Genomic DNA, 18,170 nt, shown 5'->3' with positions numbered 1-18,170 from the left:
GTAATCACAAGCTAGATGTAACAAATGTGGAACCAAGTGGGAGAATATTAGAATTTTATTCTATTTGTGGTCTAATTTGTTAATATAGAAATTAGTTTGGATGGTATTATAATTGTTAAGAAATTATACTAACTAATAATATTGGCAGTTAGTTTGTTTTTTGATGGAAAGAACGCGACTTTTAAAATTTATATAATTTGGGTCTCCAATTCTGATCATTACACAACAAATACGTTCTTATTTTATCTGACTTGGTGATTCAAGAATTGGAAGTTCCAAATTAAATCAAAGATTTTATGGCAAAGGCCGAAAGTATGTAAATTGCTGATTTTTATGAAGTATCTAACATGTAGAGTACGGCTACTCTTGAAAGATCACTTAGGAACAAAGTTGGATGGCAAAAACTATAAAAAAGAGGAATGCATACATTGAAGAAGCGACAATACCATGTCTTTCTTCTTTCAACAGAGATGTATAATTGTGTTGCACCAATAAATCATTAGGATTGATGGTCCTGTTTATTTTAGTTGTGTTTTGTTGATTCTGGTATTGCCATTGAGGAGGAGACAGAAAAACTCAAGACAATTGATAGTATCTTCCTTGAGTTGCAGAGAACCAAATACTTGGTGTGATACATCCCGCTGCGATCTATTTCATGCAAGTGAATTATTTTTTTGGCATTTATTCTAACTGTACTTTTATTACATCAGAGAAGAAAATATAATTTCATGAAGTGACACAGATACTTTTTGCTGTTATAGACACTAGATATGTATATAACTTACGAGGATTCATCAAAGCTCTGTAGCTTGAATAACCTCGAATAGAGTCCTTCTCCAGTTGTTATTAGGGTTGAGTGGGATCCCATCTCTACAATCTTACCCTTGTCCATGACAATTATGGTATCCGAATTTATTACTGTGGAAAGCCTGTGAGCTACCGTAATCTGGGTAGTCCTTGAACACAAGCCACTATCCTCCTTGAGATTTATTGCTTTTAAAGCGCTCACAATAGTTCTTTCCGACTCAGCATCAAGAGCACTTGTTGCTTCATCTAGGAGTAAAATTGCAGGCTTCTTTAGCAAGGTTCTGGCAATGGCTATTCTTTGCTTTTGACCTCCTGAAAGCTGGCACCCTTTTTCCCCAACAACCGTGTTATATCCATCTGGTAGATTACTTACAAATTCATGTATGTTTGCTTCTCTGGCAACCTCCACTATTTCACTTTCAGAAGCCCCATTGTGTCCATAGCAAATGTTGTCTCTTATAGAGCAGTTAAAAAGAAGTGGTTCTTGTTGTACTAGCCCTATTTGAGTCCTCAGCCATCTTAGATTATATCCCCGTATATCTCTCCCATCGATTGATACCATTCCTGCCCCTGGATCATAAAATCTTAGTATAAGGGCCAAAACAGAGGATTTTCCTGCACCACTTGGTCCTACAAAAGCCACCTTTGATCCAGCTTCAATTTGTAAACTGAAGTTGTCCAGAACAGTGACTGCAGGTCTTGAAGGGTAGTTGAATTTTACATGTTCAAATTTAACTTCTCCTAGGATCCTCTCCGGTTGGGAATCATCCTGTGTATCTGGTTCGATTTCGGTTTTCCGATCAAGCGTTTGGAATGCTGGGGTTAGTACATTGATAGCTGAGATGACAGTTGGGATCAGTGTATATAATTCTGTGATAGAGGGAACAGTGAGAGAAAAGATTTGGTATGCTCGTATTCCATTTTTAAAGGTGGCTTGACGTCTTTCAACTAGAATTGTTGTATACCACAGAGCAACAGCATGTGCAATGTTCCACAAGCAAAGGGAGAAGCCTTGAACGATCCCGTATTTGATACTTTCATTCCGGTACTTTCTCATTGGAATTTCCTGAGATGTCTTTGCTTTCATGATTACATGTTCTTCATGGCAAAATGACGCTATAGTCCTTATGTTGGCTGCAGACTCAGATGCAAGAGCAACAAGCTCAGAATGTGAAGCAGCATAGTCACCTGAAAAGCCTTTGGCAGACTTTGCTTGAATGAGACCGCCAATGAAGTGGCAAGGCATCACAGCCCAAGCTACCAAAGCCATTCTCCAGTCGACATACATGCTCACACCTGTTGCTATCAATATGGAGGAAATGCATTGCACAATCACAGCCATCCGATCAGCAATTATGATTTTGACCAGGGCAGTGTCACTGATGATTCGCGAAGTTAATGAACCAACCGTGTTATCAGATCTATCAAACCAGCCTACTTCGTTACGGAGCACACCTGCAGCGCTTGAAAAGATTATTATTGACTGCCATTGAGAGAGAAATTAGGTTAATTGTGATATCTGATACCTTTATATAGAGCATGTCTGAAATTCGCCATGGCCTTTTCTCCAACTACTCCATAGAAGTAATGCTGGATTGTGTTACTGAGTAATGAAAGCAGCCCTATTGCAGAGAAGAAGGCTGAATAATAGCCAACCTTCCTTTTTGCATCAGGATCGAAGTATGCAACTCCAATAGTGATGATGCAGTACCCGAAAACTGGCTTCGACACACCAGAGAAAGCTGCTGCAGCTGAGCCAAAAGCAATCTTTGCCATCTCCCTCGGTTTCAGACCAAACCAGATTCTGAAAAATATATTTCTTTTTCTTGTCTCTTGTCCCTTTAGCTCAGAATCCTCCATGGGATTTATTTGAGTCTCTCTCTGCTTCTCTGAGAGTTTAGCTTCATCAGTAGAATCTCCTTGGTGTGTACTCTTGCTTTTGGAAATTGTGGTGCTATCCAGTGAGTAATTAAAACTGGTTAGATTTCGTCATTTGCCACTCTTTGGTTAATGACATGCGTAAAACTGAACATTAAAGGGCTCATTACCTGGATTCAGGAGCTGCTTCAAGGTTCTGCATGCTATATAATGCCCTATAGAAATCGCTTTTGTCGAGCAAATTCTGGTGTGTGCCTGTTTCTACAACTTGTCCGTTCTCTACTACAGCAATCATATCTGCGTTTACAACTGTTGAGAGTCTGTGTGCAATCAAGATGACAGTCCTTCCCTGCATGGCTGTTTCAAGTGCTTCTTGAACCAGCTTTTCTGACTCGGTGTCAAGGGCGCTAGTTGCCTCATCAAGCAAAAGGATGGGAGGATTCTTAAGAATGGCTCTTGCTATTGCAATTCTCTGTTTCTGGCCTCCTGATAATTGAACTCCCCTTTGTCCTACCTGGCACCAACAAAATAGTTATGTTGTTAGCGGAAGAATTTCATCTGCCAAACTCCAAAACTGAAAGGAACTAAGTTCTTCCCCACTTTTATTGTATGAATTTAAATTACTATTAGTTCTTATCTTTCTCTCCCTCTTCCCTTGTTTATGTCTAGTTATATGGAATTGAATTATATCAGAATATGATGTGTATAAAGTATGTAAATTCACTCAATGAAAGGGAAATCAAACAAGGCATTGATTTCATTATAAGATTACCTCTGTTAAGTATTGATTCGGCAGCTGAGATACAAAAGTGTGTGCATTTGACATTTCAGCTGCCTTCTGTATCTCTTGATCATCTGCATCCATTTTCCCCACTTTCAAGTTATCCTTGATGGTGCCTGCAAAGAGTGACGGTTCTTGGGAAACGAGCCCTATATTACTCCGAAGGAACTTCAGATCAAGATCCTTGATATTGTGACCATCAATAAAAACTTCTCCTGGAAAGGTATTAGAAAACGTTAGATGTGGCATCACCCTTTTGCATACAGTTTACAAATCCACTTTCAAGGCTGTCATAATATATAGCATTTTTGCAAGCAATGCATTAGTCTAGTATTAGAATGAATTATGTAACAAAATAAACAGAATATAACTATATTCTGCCAACAACAAAGAAGAGTGAAAAAGTCATGATACTAACCTCTAGCAGGGTCATAGAATCTGTTAACCAGGGAAATAACAGTGCTTTTTCCACAACCACTGCTACCAACTAGAGCTACTGTCCTTCCTGCTGGAATTGACAAGGATAGTCCTTGAAGGATAGGTTTCTCCGGTCGAGATGGGTAGGTAAAGTATACATCCCTCAGCTCAATGTCACCTGTGATCTCGGTAACCTTCCTCCCTTGTGCTTCATTGCTTATTAAAGGCTTTCTTTGTATCACTTGGAAAACTTCATATCCTGCTGCTTTTGCCTGGTTGAATATTTGCATGTCTGGTGCCGCGTAAGTGATGGATCTGCAATTCACAAAGGAGAGTTTTGTCACATGATATTCAACCCTTTTACACCATTCCAAATGTTTCTTCCTTACATGGCACCAAAGAGGATGCTCATCACTGCAGCTATAATGTTTCCTCCCTTCGCTCTACCGGCTGTCACGACAACGGCTCCAACCCATACAATGAGAGCCCAGGAACAGAAACTTACGGTTTGAAACATCCCTGTTCCAACTCCCTTCACAAGCGCCTCCCCTTTGCTTATTTGGAACTGTTTCTCCATATTCTCTCTGAAGGATTTCATTGCAGAACTCTCTCCCACAAAAGCATATACTGTTTTTATGTGTGATATTGTCTGCAACATCAATACAAACAACTTCATTTTGGTATCTTAATTATCAGTGACTTACTATATCACTATATGATACTAACATTATTTGATTCATCTATGCGACACTAGACTTGTGTACATGTATACCTGCTCTATCATAGCTGTAGCTTCAGAATGGAAAAACATTTTGGTCGTTGAAATGGTGTTCATTTTCTTGGTGTAAGTTGCTCCAATCATAAGAATAAGCGGTACAACCACTAAACACAAGAGTGACACTTCCCAACAGCATATGGCAGCAATCACAATTCCGGAAAAGAATGTTGAACAGCTTGAGGTAAAGTGACCCAACTGTGAGTAAGAAAATTAACATGCAAATTTCAGTCATAAAAGAATGATGTGATTTAATGATGTGGGAGGGAAAAGGTGAGTCTAACCTTCTCACCAATGGCATCTTGTATGACACTCATGTGTTTGCTTATTCCACTAATGACTTTTCCACTTGTTAGCTCTGTATCAAATGCTCCTATCTCTTGACTAAGCACTGCTTTTAGATATGCTATTCTTAGGCGTGATAACTGCCTTTCGCTTGTATACATCCAACATCCAATCTCTGCCAAAGTTTCAATGTCATCACGGTGAAGTAAAGTTCACAAATACTCGAAGCTTAATGCAGCTTGTTGAATCACAAATGTAGTGTTTCTCTTACAATATATATTGTTTGGATCTTATGATCACTTTCCTTTCTTTTCTTTTTTTTCTTTTTTGGGGTCTGGTTATGAACCCTTGGCTGCTAAGTCTTTTAACATGTTTGCTCTTCAAATCTTTAGTTGTTACTTGTTCATATATTAATGGTTAACGTGGTAAACCAGCTGATATAGTGATATCTGTGCTAGAAAAGGTGATAATGATTAAAATTTGTGCTTATAATGTAAATCTCATAAGGGTCCTATATTTATTGAATAAATAAATTCTTAACTTTGGCAACGGGGATCTATATCACACGCAGCCTAATATAGGGGAAAACTTTATTCCTTTTAATTTCTAATTAATACGTGTCTCAGTCGTTTAAATGTAAATTTAAATTTTCTCATATATCACTATAAAAATTATTTTCATAACAAGTACTTTTAGAATTGCATGAATTTTGTTAGGGAAAGTATAAAGAGGCAATGAAATATTTGTATAATGTGTGCAATAGATTTAAGGAGTATTATAATCATTTGTGTTATCTTTTTTCATCAACTAAACTTTTTACGATGAGTGGTATCATGATATAGTATTAAATCTGATGTTCATTTTGTAACTCAATATCCATTGTACACATTGTACAAATAATCTATTATTTCCCTAACGGAATCCATTTTGTTAAGCCTTGTTCCTAAATTTTCGCTTAAGTTTCAAATTGGTCATTATTGCATTTTCAATGACCTCAAATTAGATCTCAAATTTTCACTTTATGTATTACTTAATTTGCTTAATATTTTTTTTAATGGCTTGTTGACCTGATATACTGATGTAAACAATCAATGTCATATATTAAAACATGAGTTGACCACGAATAAAAAAGTGATAACATGATAATAAATGGCACGTATTATATTGACATAGACAGTAATATCATGTATCTTAACATAATTTATGCAAATATCACTGAAATATCATCATTGCAAGTGATTTAATTTAGCCACTTAAATTTTGTTAAACTATTCAATCTAACCTATATATTGAAAAAATGAAAAATTATTCTCTATATAATTGTTCTCTTTTTTTATTGAACTAGATAATTCTCATTGCTCATATATATGTAAAACTATTGAATAATCATTCTAAAAGTGATAACTATTCAATAAAAATAAGACATGATCATAATTGAATCAAACTAAGCTTAAAATATGTAACCTGGTCATAATGACAAAAGGCAGGTTAACGTTCCTTTGTTTTGTTTGTTTGTTTCCTTAATGAATGAGACCAATAATCTTTTCAAACTCTAACGATATATATGATGTTCAATGGACTAACGTGAGTGATGAAATAAAAATTTGGAAAATAAATTGAGACAATTAAAATTTAGGACCCAATTTAAAGATTGAGCGAAAATTTAGAATCTACTTTAAAATTTAACTGAGTTTTGTTCGAGTATATGTGGGTGAATGTGTATAAGGACTATGCTTTTTAAATTTTTTGGTAAATTTTCTTTAAAATTTAAATAACAATAATAAATATTAAATTTAATAAGGACACTTTTTTAATAATAACCAGTAAATAAAATAAAATAGAAGTATTTTAATAAATGAAAATTAATTAAAAATAATAATTTAACCAAATAACATAATGAGTTACAAAATAATAATTATTTCTAGTTAATATTTACTTATTGTTAAAGATTATTGATAAATAAAGGATAAGATTATATAATAATACTAAATTATTTGATATTATATCATTATGTTTTATTCTATTAGATTTTATACCATGAGGCCCTATCCGATATGCTAAACCTATCCTGTTAATTCATTATAAATCAACTTGTATGGACTAGAATTTTCATGAAGAATTTTTGAAGTCAAAATGGTCAAAAAGAAGCAAAGTTTGAATTGAAAACAATAATCATTAATTTACTAGATGTTGAAAATTTGGAAAATAACCAAGAACATTCAAGAGAGTAGTATAACTACAACATTCTACAACATTGAAGAAATTCAAAATCAAATTGAATTGAAATTGGAGGACAAGTAACCTAAATTAGAAGATTGTGAAAACTACATGAATGCAAATTGAAGGAAGATTCATGAAGACAACACATAGCATGATAGTCATTACAAAATTGATTTTTGATTCACAAATTATTATTTTAGTAGGAAGCATTGCCTATATAAAGGCACATATGCCTTGTGTATTGTATGTGTGTGTTCCATAATGAAAATGAGTATGTTTTGAAATTCTCTCATTTGTTTTATGAGTGTTAGTGAGTTTGAAAGATGAAAATATGATAGCGTCATTTATATGAGTGAGTGATCTTAGAGCCAAGTAAGTTGTGGGTATTATACTTACAATTGGTATCAGAGCTGGTTAATCCAGTGCCTGGTGTCTGGAGTTTGTGAGGTGTGAGAGAGTTCTCACATAGTTGTTTATTCATAAAGTCAGTATGGCAAACACTTTCAATATTGTGTGGTCCGGTCCCAAGTTAGATGGGAAACTTGATTATAGTTATTGGGAGACTTTGATGTCCACCCATTTGAAGCCCCAGAACCTGTGGAATTTCATTGAACCAGGTTTGCAGGAAGAAGCAGATGCTGCCCAACAGAAGAGAGATCAATTGGCGCTATCTCAAATTCATCAAGGAGTAGATTATACGGTATTTGGCAAAATAGCAAATGCCAAAAGTGCAAAGGAAGCATGGAACACGTTGAAGCTATCATACAAAGGCATAGATAAAGCTCAGAAAGCAAAGCTACAGTCTTTAAGAAGAGAATATGAAAGGTACGAGATGTCTAGCTCAGAAACCGTTGAGCAATATTTTACTCGTGTTACAGATCTTGTCAATAAGATGAGAGTCTATGGAGAAGATATGCCCGATAGCAAAGTGGTGGAGAAAATTCTTCGCACCATGCCGATGAAGTATGACCATGTGGTGACTACGATACTAGAGTCCCACGATATGGATACTATGACGATTGCAGAGTTGCAAGGAACCATGGAAAGCCACATCAGTATAATACTGGAGAAGTCAGAAAAATCAACCGAGGAAGCCCTGAAAAGCCGAGTGAATTTCAACAACGTTGCAGAATCAAGCCGTACACAAGAAAGACGAGGTCGTGGTTTTAATTTTCAAAGTAGAGGTAGAGGAAGTTTCAGAGGTAGAGGCCGTGGCAATTACAACCAAAGAAGTTACAATAATTTTACACCACCTAATCAAGGAAGAGGTGGAACGAATTTCAGGCCTGTCAACCGAGGAAGAGGTCGAAGCAATTTTTATCAAGAAAGAACCAATTTCAATTGCTTTCATTGTGGAAAGTATGGACACAAAGCAGCAAATTGCAGATTCAAAATGGTGAATAACAATCAAGCACACGTTGCAGAAAATTAGCATCAAAATACTGATGACAATCCGGGTACTCAGACTTTATTTTTTACAAGTAATTCATATGCTAAAGATGAAAATATGATAGCGTCATTTATATGAGTGAGTGATCCTAGTGCCAAGTAAGTTGTGGGTATTATACTTATTATTGAAGTTTGGTAATAGTACAAAGATCCCTATTGATGAAGGAAAAGGGCACATACCAATTAGATTGAAAGATGGTTCTCTGATTTATATTTCTGATGTTTTCTATGCTCCTGAACTTGATTACAATTTACTGAGTATGGGACAATTATCTGAGAAAGGATATAAGATGATAACTTATCATGGATATTGCACTGTGTTTGACAACAACGGAAGGTTCATAGATAAAGCAAAGATGACTTCAAACAGAATGTTTCCATTAAAAATTCAACATGTTAATCCCTCTTGCATGAGTTCTGAGATACTTGATGATAACTGGTTGTGGCATATGCGGTTTGGGCACTTTCATTTTTCTGGCCTAAACTACCTATCAAGAAAAGGACTTGTTTCTAGTCTACCACGGATTCATATTCCCAATTGTGTTTGTGAGATTTGTCAACTGGGAAAGAAGCACAGAGATCCATTCCCTACAGGAAAGTCATGGAGAGCTAGAAGATTACTTGAAATTGTGCATTCAGATCTCTGTTCTGTAGAAGTTCCAAGTAATAGTGGTAGCAGGTACTTTATCACTTTTATTAATGATTTTAGTAGATATACATGGGTATACTTTCTGAAGCAGAAATCAGAAGCATGTGATGTCTTTAAGACATTCAAGGCATTTGTCGAAAAACAAAGTGGCTATAAAATCAAAATTCTCAGAACAGACAGAGGAACAGAATATCTTGCGTGTTTAGAATACTTTAAGCAACACGGAATTCAACACCAACTAACAACTAGATACACTCCTCAACAAAATGGAGTTGCTGAAAGAAAGAACAGAACCATCATGGATATAGTCAGATGCATGCTCAAGTCAAAACAAATGCCTAAAGAGTTTTGGGCAGAAGCAGTCACAACAGCAGTTCATATTTTAAACAGGTGTCTAACAAAAAGTGTTCGTGATAGAACTCCAGAGGAAGCTTGGAGTGGAAAGCGGCCTTCCATCCATCATTTCAGAGTCTTTGGGTGTATTGCTTATGCCCATGTACTAGATCAATTAAGGAAGAAGTTAGATGACAAAGGCGAGAAGTGTATCTTTATTGGCTATAGCACAGACTCAAAAGCATACAAGTTGTACAATCCAGAAACAAAGAAAGTGATCATCAGTAGAGACGTGACGTTTCACGAGAAAGCCATGTGGGACTGGAACACAAAGACAGAAAAGCAGTCGATTGTAATTTCAAATACATGTGATGATAATGAAGAAAGACAACCAGATACAACCGAACAACCAGAATCATCTAGAAGACCTCAAAGAGAGAGGAGACTACCTGCTAGATTAGCAGATTATGAAGTTGGCAATGACAACGATCCGTCCGATGAAGAAATCATAAATTTTGCTCTATTTTCAGATTGTGAGCCGTTGAACTTTGAAGAAGCCTTTAAAGACAACAATTGGAAGAAAGCAATGGATGAGGAGATTCATGCCATTGAGAAGAATGACACATGGGAGCTGACAGATTTACCAGCAGATAAGAAGCCGATTGGAGTAAAGTGGGTTTACAAGACTAAGTACAAACCCAGTGGTGAAGTTGATCGTTTCAAAGAAAGATTAGTTGCTAGGGATACAAACAAAAGCCAGGTATCGATTATTTTGAAGTATTTGCTCCTGTTGCTAGATTAGACACTATTTGTATGATTATTTCACTCTCGGCTCAAAATAAGTGGAAGATACATTAAATGGATGTTAAGTTTGCATTTCTAAATGGCACTTTAGAAGAAGAAGTGTATGTCGAGCAACCTGCAGGATATGAAGTTCTTGGAAAAGAAGATAAAGTTTATAAACTGAAGAAAGCTTTGTACGGGTTAAAGCAAGCACCAAGAGCATGGTATAAGAAGATTGATTCTTATTTCATTGAGAATGGTTTCAGAAGATGTCCGTTTGAGCATACTCTTTATATCAAGTTCGTTGAACCTGGAGATATCTTGATCGTGTGTCTTTATGTTGATGATTTAATCTTTACTGGCAACAATTTGAAGATAATTGTAGAATTCAGGGAGGCTATGATAAAGCACTTTGAAATGACAGATATGGGCTTGATGTCTTACTTTCTTGGCATTGAAGTGGTTCAAAGAGATGATGGAATTTTCATTTCTCAGAAGAAATATGCAAATGATATTTTGAAGAAATTTCAGATGGAGCATTCAAAGCCAGTTTCTACTCCAGTCGAAGAGAAGTTCAAGTTGCTGAGAGAAGATAAAGGAAGAATAATGAATCCTACATATTACAAAAGCTTGATTGGAAGTCTAAGGTACTTAACTGCGACTAGACCAGATATTGTATTTGGAGTTGGTTTGCTTAGCAGATTTATGGAAGAGCCTTGTACCAACCATTTGCAAGTGGCAAAGAGAATTCTTCGATATATTAAAGGTACTTTAAATGATGGAATTTATTATGAGAATACTAATGAAGTAAACCTTGTTGGCTACACTGATAGTGATTGGGCCGGAGATATAGAAACAAGAAAAAGTATTTCAGGGTTTGTATTTCATCTTGGTTCTGGTGCAATTTCATGGTCGTTAAAGAAACAGCCAGTAGTAGCACTATCTACAGCAGAAGCAGAATATATAGCAGCAGCAAGTTGTGTAACACAAGCAGTTTGGCTAAGAAGAATTCTTGAAGAATTGAACGAGAAACAAAGTACTCCAACAACAATATTTTGTGATAACAAGTCAGCTATTACACTTTGCAAAAATCCAGTATTTCATGGAAGATCGAAGCATATTGATATTCGGGTTCACAAAATCAGAGAGTTGGTGAATGAAAAAGAAGTTGTGATCGAGTACTGTCCAACTGAAGAACAAGTTGCAGATATATTTACAAAGCCATTGAAGACTGAATTATTTTACAAATTGAAGAAGATGCTTGGAATGATTAATTCTGCAAGCTTGATTTAAGGGAGGCAATGTTAATTCATTATAAATCAACTTGCATGGACTAGAATTTTCATGAAGAATTTTTGAAGTCAAAATGGTCAAAGAAGAAGCAAAGTTTGAATTGAAAACAATAATCATTAATTTATTAGAAGATGTTAGAAATTTGGAGAATAACCAAGAACATTCAAGTGAGTAGTATAATTACAACATTCTACAACATTGAAGAAATTCAAAATCAAATTGAATTGAAATTGGAGGACAAGCAACCTAAATTAGAAGATTGTGGAAACTACATGAATGCAAATTGAAGGAAGATTCATGAAGACAACTCATAGCATGGTTCACAAATTATTATTTTAGTAGGAAGCATTGCCTATATAAAGGCACATATGCCTTGTGTATTGTATGTGTGTGTTCCATAATGAAAATGAGTATGTTTTGAAATTTTCTCCTTTATTTTATGAGTGTTAGTGAGTTTGAAAAATAAAAATATAATAGCGTCATTTATATGAGTGAGTGATCCTAAAACCAAATAAGTTGTGGGTATTATACTTACATATCCATATCTAAGGTTTCTTTTAAACTACAAATACGTCAATAACCTTTTATTTCAAAATCAAATAAGTCATTCACTAAATTTAACTGCAAATAGGTCATTGATTTTTGTAAATCGTAAACACACAAGCCTCTCTCTATTAGATTCAACTATCACTAAAAAATATGTGTCTTTATTTACAAAAGTTCAGGAACTTGTTTACATTTAAATTTAGTAAGAGATAAATTTATTTTATAATAAAATATATATCAATAACTTATTTCTTCTTTTTTCTAAATTTTATCAATGTACTATATTGATTTTTAGCCGATTAGATAGGGAAGGTTATATATTTTTAATTACTAATGATGGTAGAGCATGCCATAATATCATAACATTTTTACAAGAGAATGTCACACATCATTTAATTCTCTAATTCAAAATTTTTAAAGTTTGGAAAAAAAATTTGTACTGCTGTATATAACAAGTTTGGCTTTGGTTTGCGATTTTTTTTTTAAATTGTTCAAATTTTATATAATTAATTGACTTTATTATTTTTATATTTTTTGGATTATTAACAAATCAAGTTAGGTTAGATTATAAACAGATTCGTCTCACTTGATCTAACCATAAACATATCTTCCAAATAAACAGATTTAATTATATAAAGATAAAACTAAAAAAAATAAAACATCTTATACTTTAAATTTTAAATTTTAAATTTATAAATATAATAAATAATAAATTAAGATTTAAACAATTAATATAAAATATAACATTTCTTACTTAACAAGAAAAGTATAAAGATAAATGATATATATATATATATATATATAGGAAAACTCGAACCTATAATTTTTAGATGAGTACGAAAAGATTATGTCATTTAAATTTTAATTGATTGGCTAAATAGTGTATGTATTTGATTAATATATATAAAAAAAAACATATACCAAGTATCCCAGCAGGGAATGTGGCGATGGCCATGTACCACACGTACGGAACAACCTGAATTCAAGAAAACAGCCCCCAGTAAGCAACAACTGAATCTAACAATAATAATTCATAGATGGATTTAGATTTTTTTTTTCAATTACATAACAATTATTTTAGAGTGTGTAAAGCTCGTCTTATCGGTAAGAAAAGTTAAAAAATACTATTATATAATTAAAGAGTTAAAAATAAAATAAAATAATAACAATATGTAATTAAATCATGAGCACACATATGTGTCTCTCTAAAGTCTAAACTTATACCAAAACTAACAAACTTGCATCCACGAATTTAGCTTAATTTTATATGTTAAAATATACAGGGAGACACAGTGATACATCAACTAAAAATTTTTAGCCTACGAAGTAGATAAAATTCCTAATAAAAAGAAATTTCCAAAATAAAAAAAAATTCAAAATTCAAATAAAAGATTAGAATTTAGTATTTAGAATTTAGAGTTTTGAATTTAATTTAGTATTTAGAGTTTAGAAATTAATGTTTAGGGTATAGAATTTAGAATTAGGATTTTAGATAGCTAGGTTTTTGGATGTGAAAGTGGCCGACAATGGTCTCCAATGACAGTGATGGCCAGCAGTGGTCGACGATTGGTGGCATCGAAGATAATGGTTACTGATAGAGTAAGTAATTTATGATGATAAATGAAAGTGAGGTGTTGGGAGAAAGAAGAAAAAAATAAAAAAAAGTAATTTCAAGAAAAGATAATTTAAATGGGTATTGAACTTTTTTTATTTATTAACTGAAGTTGGCTTCTTTTTTTTTTCGTTAACTAGCATAATTTCTATAAAAGAGAATGTTATGTCTATTGCTCAAACAGTCAAACCCATTCTTATAAGTTTCTTTATCATTATTGTTGATATATTAAGTAAAACATATAGGACGTATCTAAAATAATAAGTATGGCAATGAAACATATATCACTTTGCTTTTCACGTTAATTATTTAATCTGTTAAAAATAAGAAAAGTAAGAAAATAAACAAATTACGTACTTTTCTTACTAACTGAGTTAGTTTATATCATTTTCTTACCTTATAATATACACTTGAGAATAATTTTTTTCATGTGTATACATACCTGTTTAAGAGCTTTAACCATGGCATCTTGGTCATGAATATTGTTGCCAAAAGCATTAAGAGCTTTTCCTAACAAGAGGTATCCAACAGGAAGAGCCATTCCATGCACAATCGAACCCACCATTCCCAGACTCATCAGAATCCAATCTATTACGTCAGCATAGCTCAATAATTTGAAAAATGGCAAGGCTCTCACAACATTCTTCTTCAAATCATCAACACCATCACCACCACCATCATCTTCTACAGGTTCCACCATTTGCACTACTTTTTGTGGTCTGCTTGGAGCCATATTAATTCCACTAATAATAATTAACACCACTACATCAATAAGTTTCAAGATATATACATGTAATGTAGAACACGTAATTACTAATGATTAATTATTAATTAGTAGTCTACATACTTATATATGGACTATTTGTGACACGAAAAATTATGCGCGCGATAGTGACAATAGTATGACCCAAATGTAGCAACAGAATATGCCTTAAGGATATTACATTCAATTTAAAAAATAGTTAGGATTGTGGCGTTGTATTCTTGGTTGATTTCATTTGTTTCTTCGATGCCCACAAAGTTGCTGGCGATGGATACTTAATAGAGATTATTATCTTGTTGAAACTATTAGAATCGCCACTTAGACTTGGAAAACATATATACCAAATTTATTTATTTTCACATGCCATCATCATCAGCTATAGCACAAAGCCACATAGATACATGCATATCTTTACTAGATACTATATAAATCATTGTTTTCATCCTAATAGTATTTGGCATGGTCCAATCACCATAATGATTCTTCTCCAAAAATTGCGAAACTAGTTACTATAGTGTATTACGAAATATGATCAAGGAAATTATTAGTTATAATATAGTTAGATACTTGCTTGAACGGTGAGATTTTATGATCATTCCAATGGTTCTAGTAGATACGTGCTTGGTGCTAATCCTTGGCTGTTTGGCAGTCATAGTTTTGTCCTTAAATAGCGATAAAATGTTCTGCCGTATTGTGTTGTATGTTTTATTATTTATTTTCACTTAGAAGATGATGCTATATGCAATAACATATGAATGATAAGGTGTATGTATTGCAAATCTTGAGTGGCTTAAAAATATGATTCCAATAGATTAAGAACTGGTTTGGTAAAACATGTAAAAGATGTTCTTAAACAAATATTTCATTTTATTTTTAATAAATAAAAAATTAAGTCTATTTTTATAATTGTTTTTGAAAGTTAGGAATACTTTTAAAAAGAGTTAAAAAGGTATTTTTTAAAGATATATAATTTGTATTTATGAAAATTAAAATATATAATATAACGTTATATATTAATAAATATATAAATTTATTATTATTTAATTAAATATCAAAAGTTATTTTATTAAATAAGATTGTTGTTTGTTGTAAAAATAAAAATTTTACTAAACCAATTTTAAGTATAAGTTTATTTTTATTTTTATGAAGAAGGAATTTAAAGGTCCAACAGAAACACAAAAGTAGCTAATTTAAATCTAAAAAGAAAAGTCACTCCTCTACTATTAGCATTTAAGAAAGGGACAAAAACGAGGAGGGACATTGAAGCTGTGTATTTTCACCGCCAAGTTTTGAATATATTTAGCCAATACATTTGCGGTAAAATTCGTCTGTCGAAGCACATGATGGATGACACAATATAAACATGTAATCACAATCATATTCATCAATTTTTATACAATAGTGACTGCTGATTGCCCATTTTGAATTATAGCCATACTATATGATCAAAGCAACATTATGAACTTAATAATAGAAATTAAAGACTTCTTGAAGTCATAAAATTGACGATATAATTACCTGCTAAGTCTCCCCAAATTCATCCAGAGCTTTTTTAAGGGCACTTTCAACTTTTTCCTATGTTGCTATTTCTCTTAGGTAAAAAATTGCAACTCAAACGTGTACTTCAAATCTCTTGTAAGGAATTTCCATACTTGGAATTTGCAGTGCATATGCCTATAAGGAAATATTAGGGGATAATGATTTTGTTGAACAATATGAACAATCACTAATAAAATAAAAACATATTATATTTTAAAATTAATTTTTTAAATTTTAATATTAAAATAACCATCTGTACACTAGTAAAATGAACATCCGATATATCTATTGTTTACATTGTTTAATATTTTCATTGTTCACTTATATTTTTCCATGCCTATAAATTGAAAGGATCTTCTGTGGATCACAAGAATCTATGCCTACCTCGACATTCCTTAATCCTTAAAGAAAATGTAATCCCTATTTTTCAATTTGGGGTAGGGATGGGTGGGTGGCTGCTTGGGAATAGGAAAAAAAGAAAAAAAGAAAAGCAGCAACAAAATTTTATTTGGAAATAACTAAGTTTAAAATACAAAATTAAATAAAGCAATGTTTTAAAAGAGCGAGTTAAATCCCTTGTATCAACTTTTCATTTAGTGTCCCTGTTTAGTTTTAGCAGCTGGGGGAAGAACATACTTACTGAAATCTCCTAACAAGCGTCAATCCACTCAAAGCACCACTAGCCTTATTCCTATACAAGACCCCAAAATCACATGCAAAGAGGAAGTTCTACAAAACCATTAATATAAGATTTTAACTTAGTTCTTCATTATGTCCACTTTGAATATTGTAGACTCAACCATGTACCAGTCTATCTTTTATATAATCATTCAACATCGGTATATATTAGAAATAAAAAGAGATTTGGAAAGAATTGATATCGATGGATCAATTTTAAAAGTTTCTCAATGATGTGCGTGAGTATAAACTGCCACTTCTACCAACAAGACTTTCAACCTATTCCAACAAAATTCAAAACAAGAAAACAATGCTAAGAGTGAAAAGAAAGTATAATTGAAAAAGAGAAAAAAATCACAAACAACATTTTTAGTTTTTATTTTTCAATTTCTATAGATATATAAATTAAACTTCATCAAGAGAAGTGAATTTAACATAGAAATATAAGTTTTTATCTTATTATTCATTTTATATATATATTATACAAATTAAAGGATATATGCAAATATTTCTACTATCAATCTTCTAATTTTGTGAACTTATTTTGTGATTATTTAATTGCAATACTCTAATGTTAAAAAGACGAACTACAACAGCAGCAAAAAATTAAAATATAAGTAATTCATAACAATAATCCTAATACTAATATTAATCTGACTTTTATGGCTACACATTAGTACTAGTACCTATAAATCAAACAAAACCTCCAAAGACACTAGTTACTACGTAACAAAAGTACCTTCAATTTACCTACTGACACAAGTTACCAAATTTTCTATCTCTTAACAAGTCCATCAAGAAATCAACAATTATATACTTAGTGAATAAAAAGACTTTTTTGGTCTATGACATCAAAAAATTAACAAAAAAATTAATTTTATTTGCATTGAACAGTTTCAGCCAAAACAGAATTAATATTTTTTCTATTTTGAATCAGTGACCAAAATAGGGCAGTAATCAAAACAAAAAATACATTTTCAGCCAGAGAACCAGTGACCAAAACAAAAAATGCATTTCTATCCAGAACTAATGACCAAAATGGAAAATGCACTTCTAGCCAGAGAACCAATGACCAAAATAGAAAATGTACTTCCAGCTAGAGAACCAGGAAACAGAACAGGTAGCATTATACCAAATCAATATTCAAATCAAAATAGAAACCAAATCAATTAAAATCATAGAACAAGAGACACTTGAATTACCTAATTAGAGCTTGAGCCACAATGAGAAGGCAGAGGACCAGTGACATGGTGCGATTCAAAAACAGTGACGTCCAGAGGGGCAGATGACGGTGTGACAGCAGAAGCAGCAAAGCAAAAGTAAAAGAAGTGACAAGCAGCAAATGACGAGAAACATCGATGG

The 18,170-nt window shown here is 32.9% G+C and overlaps 1 protein-coding gene and 1 long non-coding RNA gene across 2 annotated transcripts; one reads left to right on the top strand and one right to left on the bottom strand.

The window, feature by feature from the left end:
* Nucleotides 1-441: 441 nt before the first annotated feature.
* On the top strand, nt 442-3,451 carry LOC140175856 (uncharacterized). The gene is made up of 2 exons (XR_011866674.1): nt 442-1,852; nt 1,948-3,451. It is a non-coding gene; the product is annotated as an uncharacterized lncRNA (long non-coding RNA).
* LOC112715771 (ABC transporter B family member 19-like) lies at nt 652-14,599 on the bottom strand. Its single transcript, XM_072205037.1, has 10 exons — nt 14,271-14,599; nt 13,138-13,192; nt 4,943-5,118; nt 4,656-4,856; nt 4,273-4,532; nt 3,885-4,198; nt 3,458-3,681; nt 2,856-3,199; nt 2,334-2,761; nt 652-2,262 (listed from the first exon to the last, which is right to left on the bottom strand). The coding sequence occupies exons 1-10, from the start codon at nt 14,559-14,561 to the stop codon at nt 782-784; spliced, it is 3,774 nt and encodes a 1,257-aa protein (XP_072061138.1). The 5' UTR covers nt 14,562-14,599; the 3' UTR covers nt 652-781.
* Nucleotides 14,600-18,170: the final 3,571 nt, after the last annotated feature.

Source organism: Arachis hypogaea, chromosome 10, assembly GCF_003086295.3.
Source record: "Arachis hypogaea cultivar Tifrunner chromosome 10, arahy.Tifrunner.gnm2.J5K5, whole genome shotgun sequence".
Taxonomy (NCBI): domain Eukaryota; kingdom Viridiplantae; phylum Streptophyta; class Magnoliopsida; order Fabales; family Fabaceae; genus Arachis; species Arachis hypogaea.
This window is presented reverse-complemented; position numbering and strand designations above follow the sequence as displayed.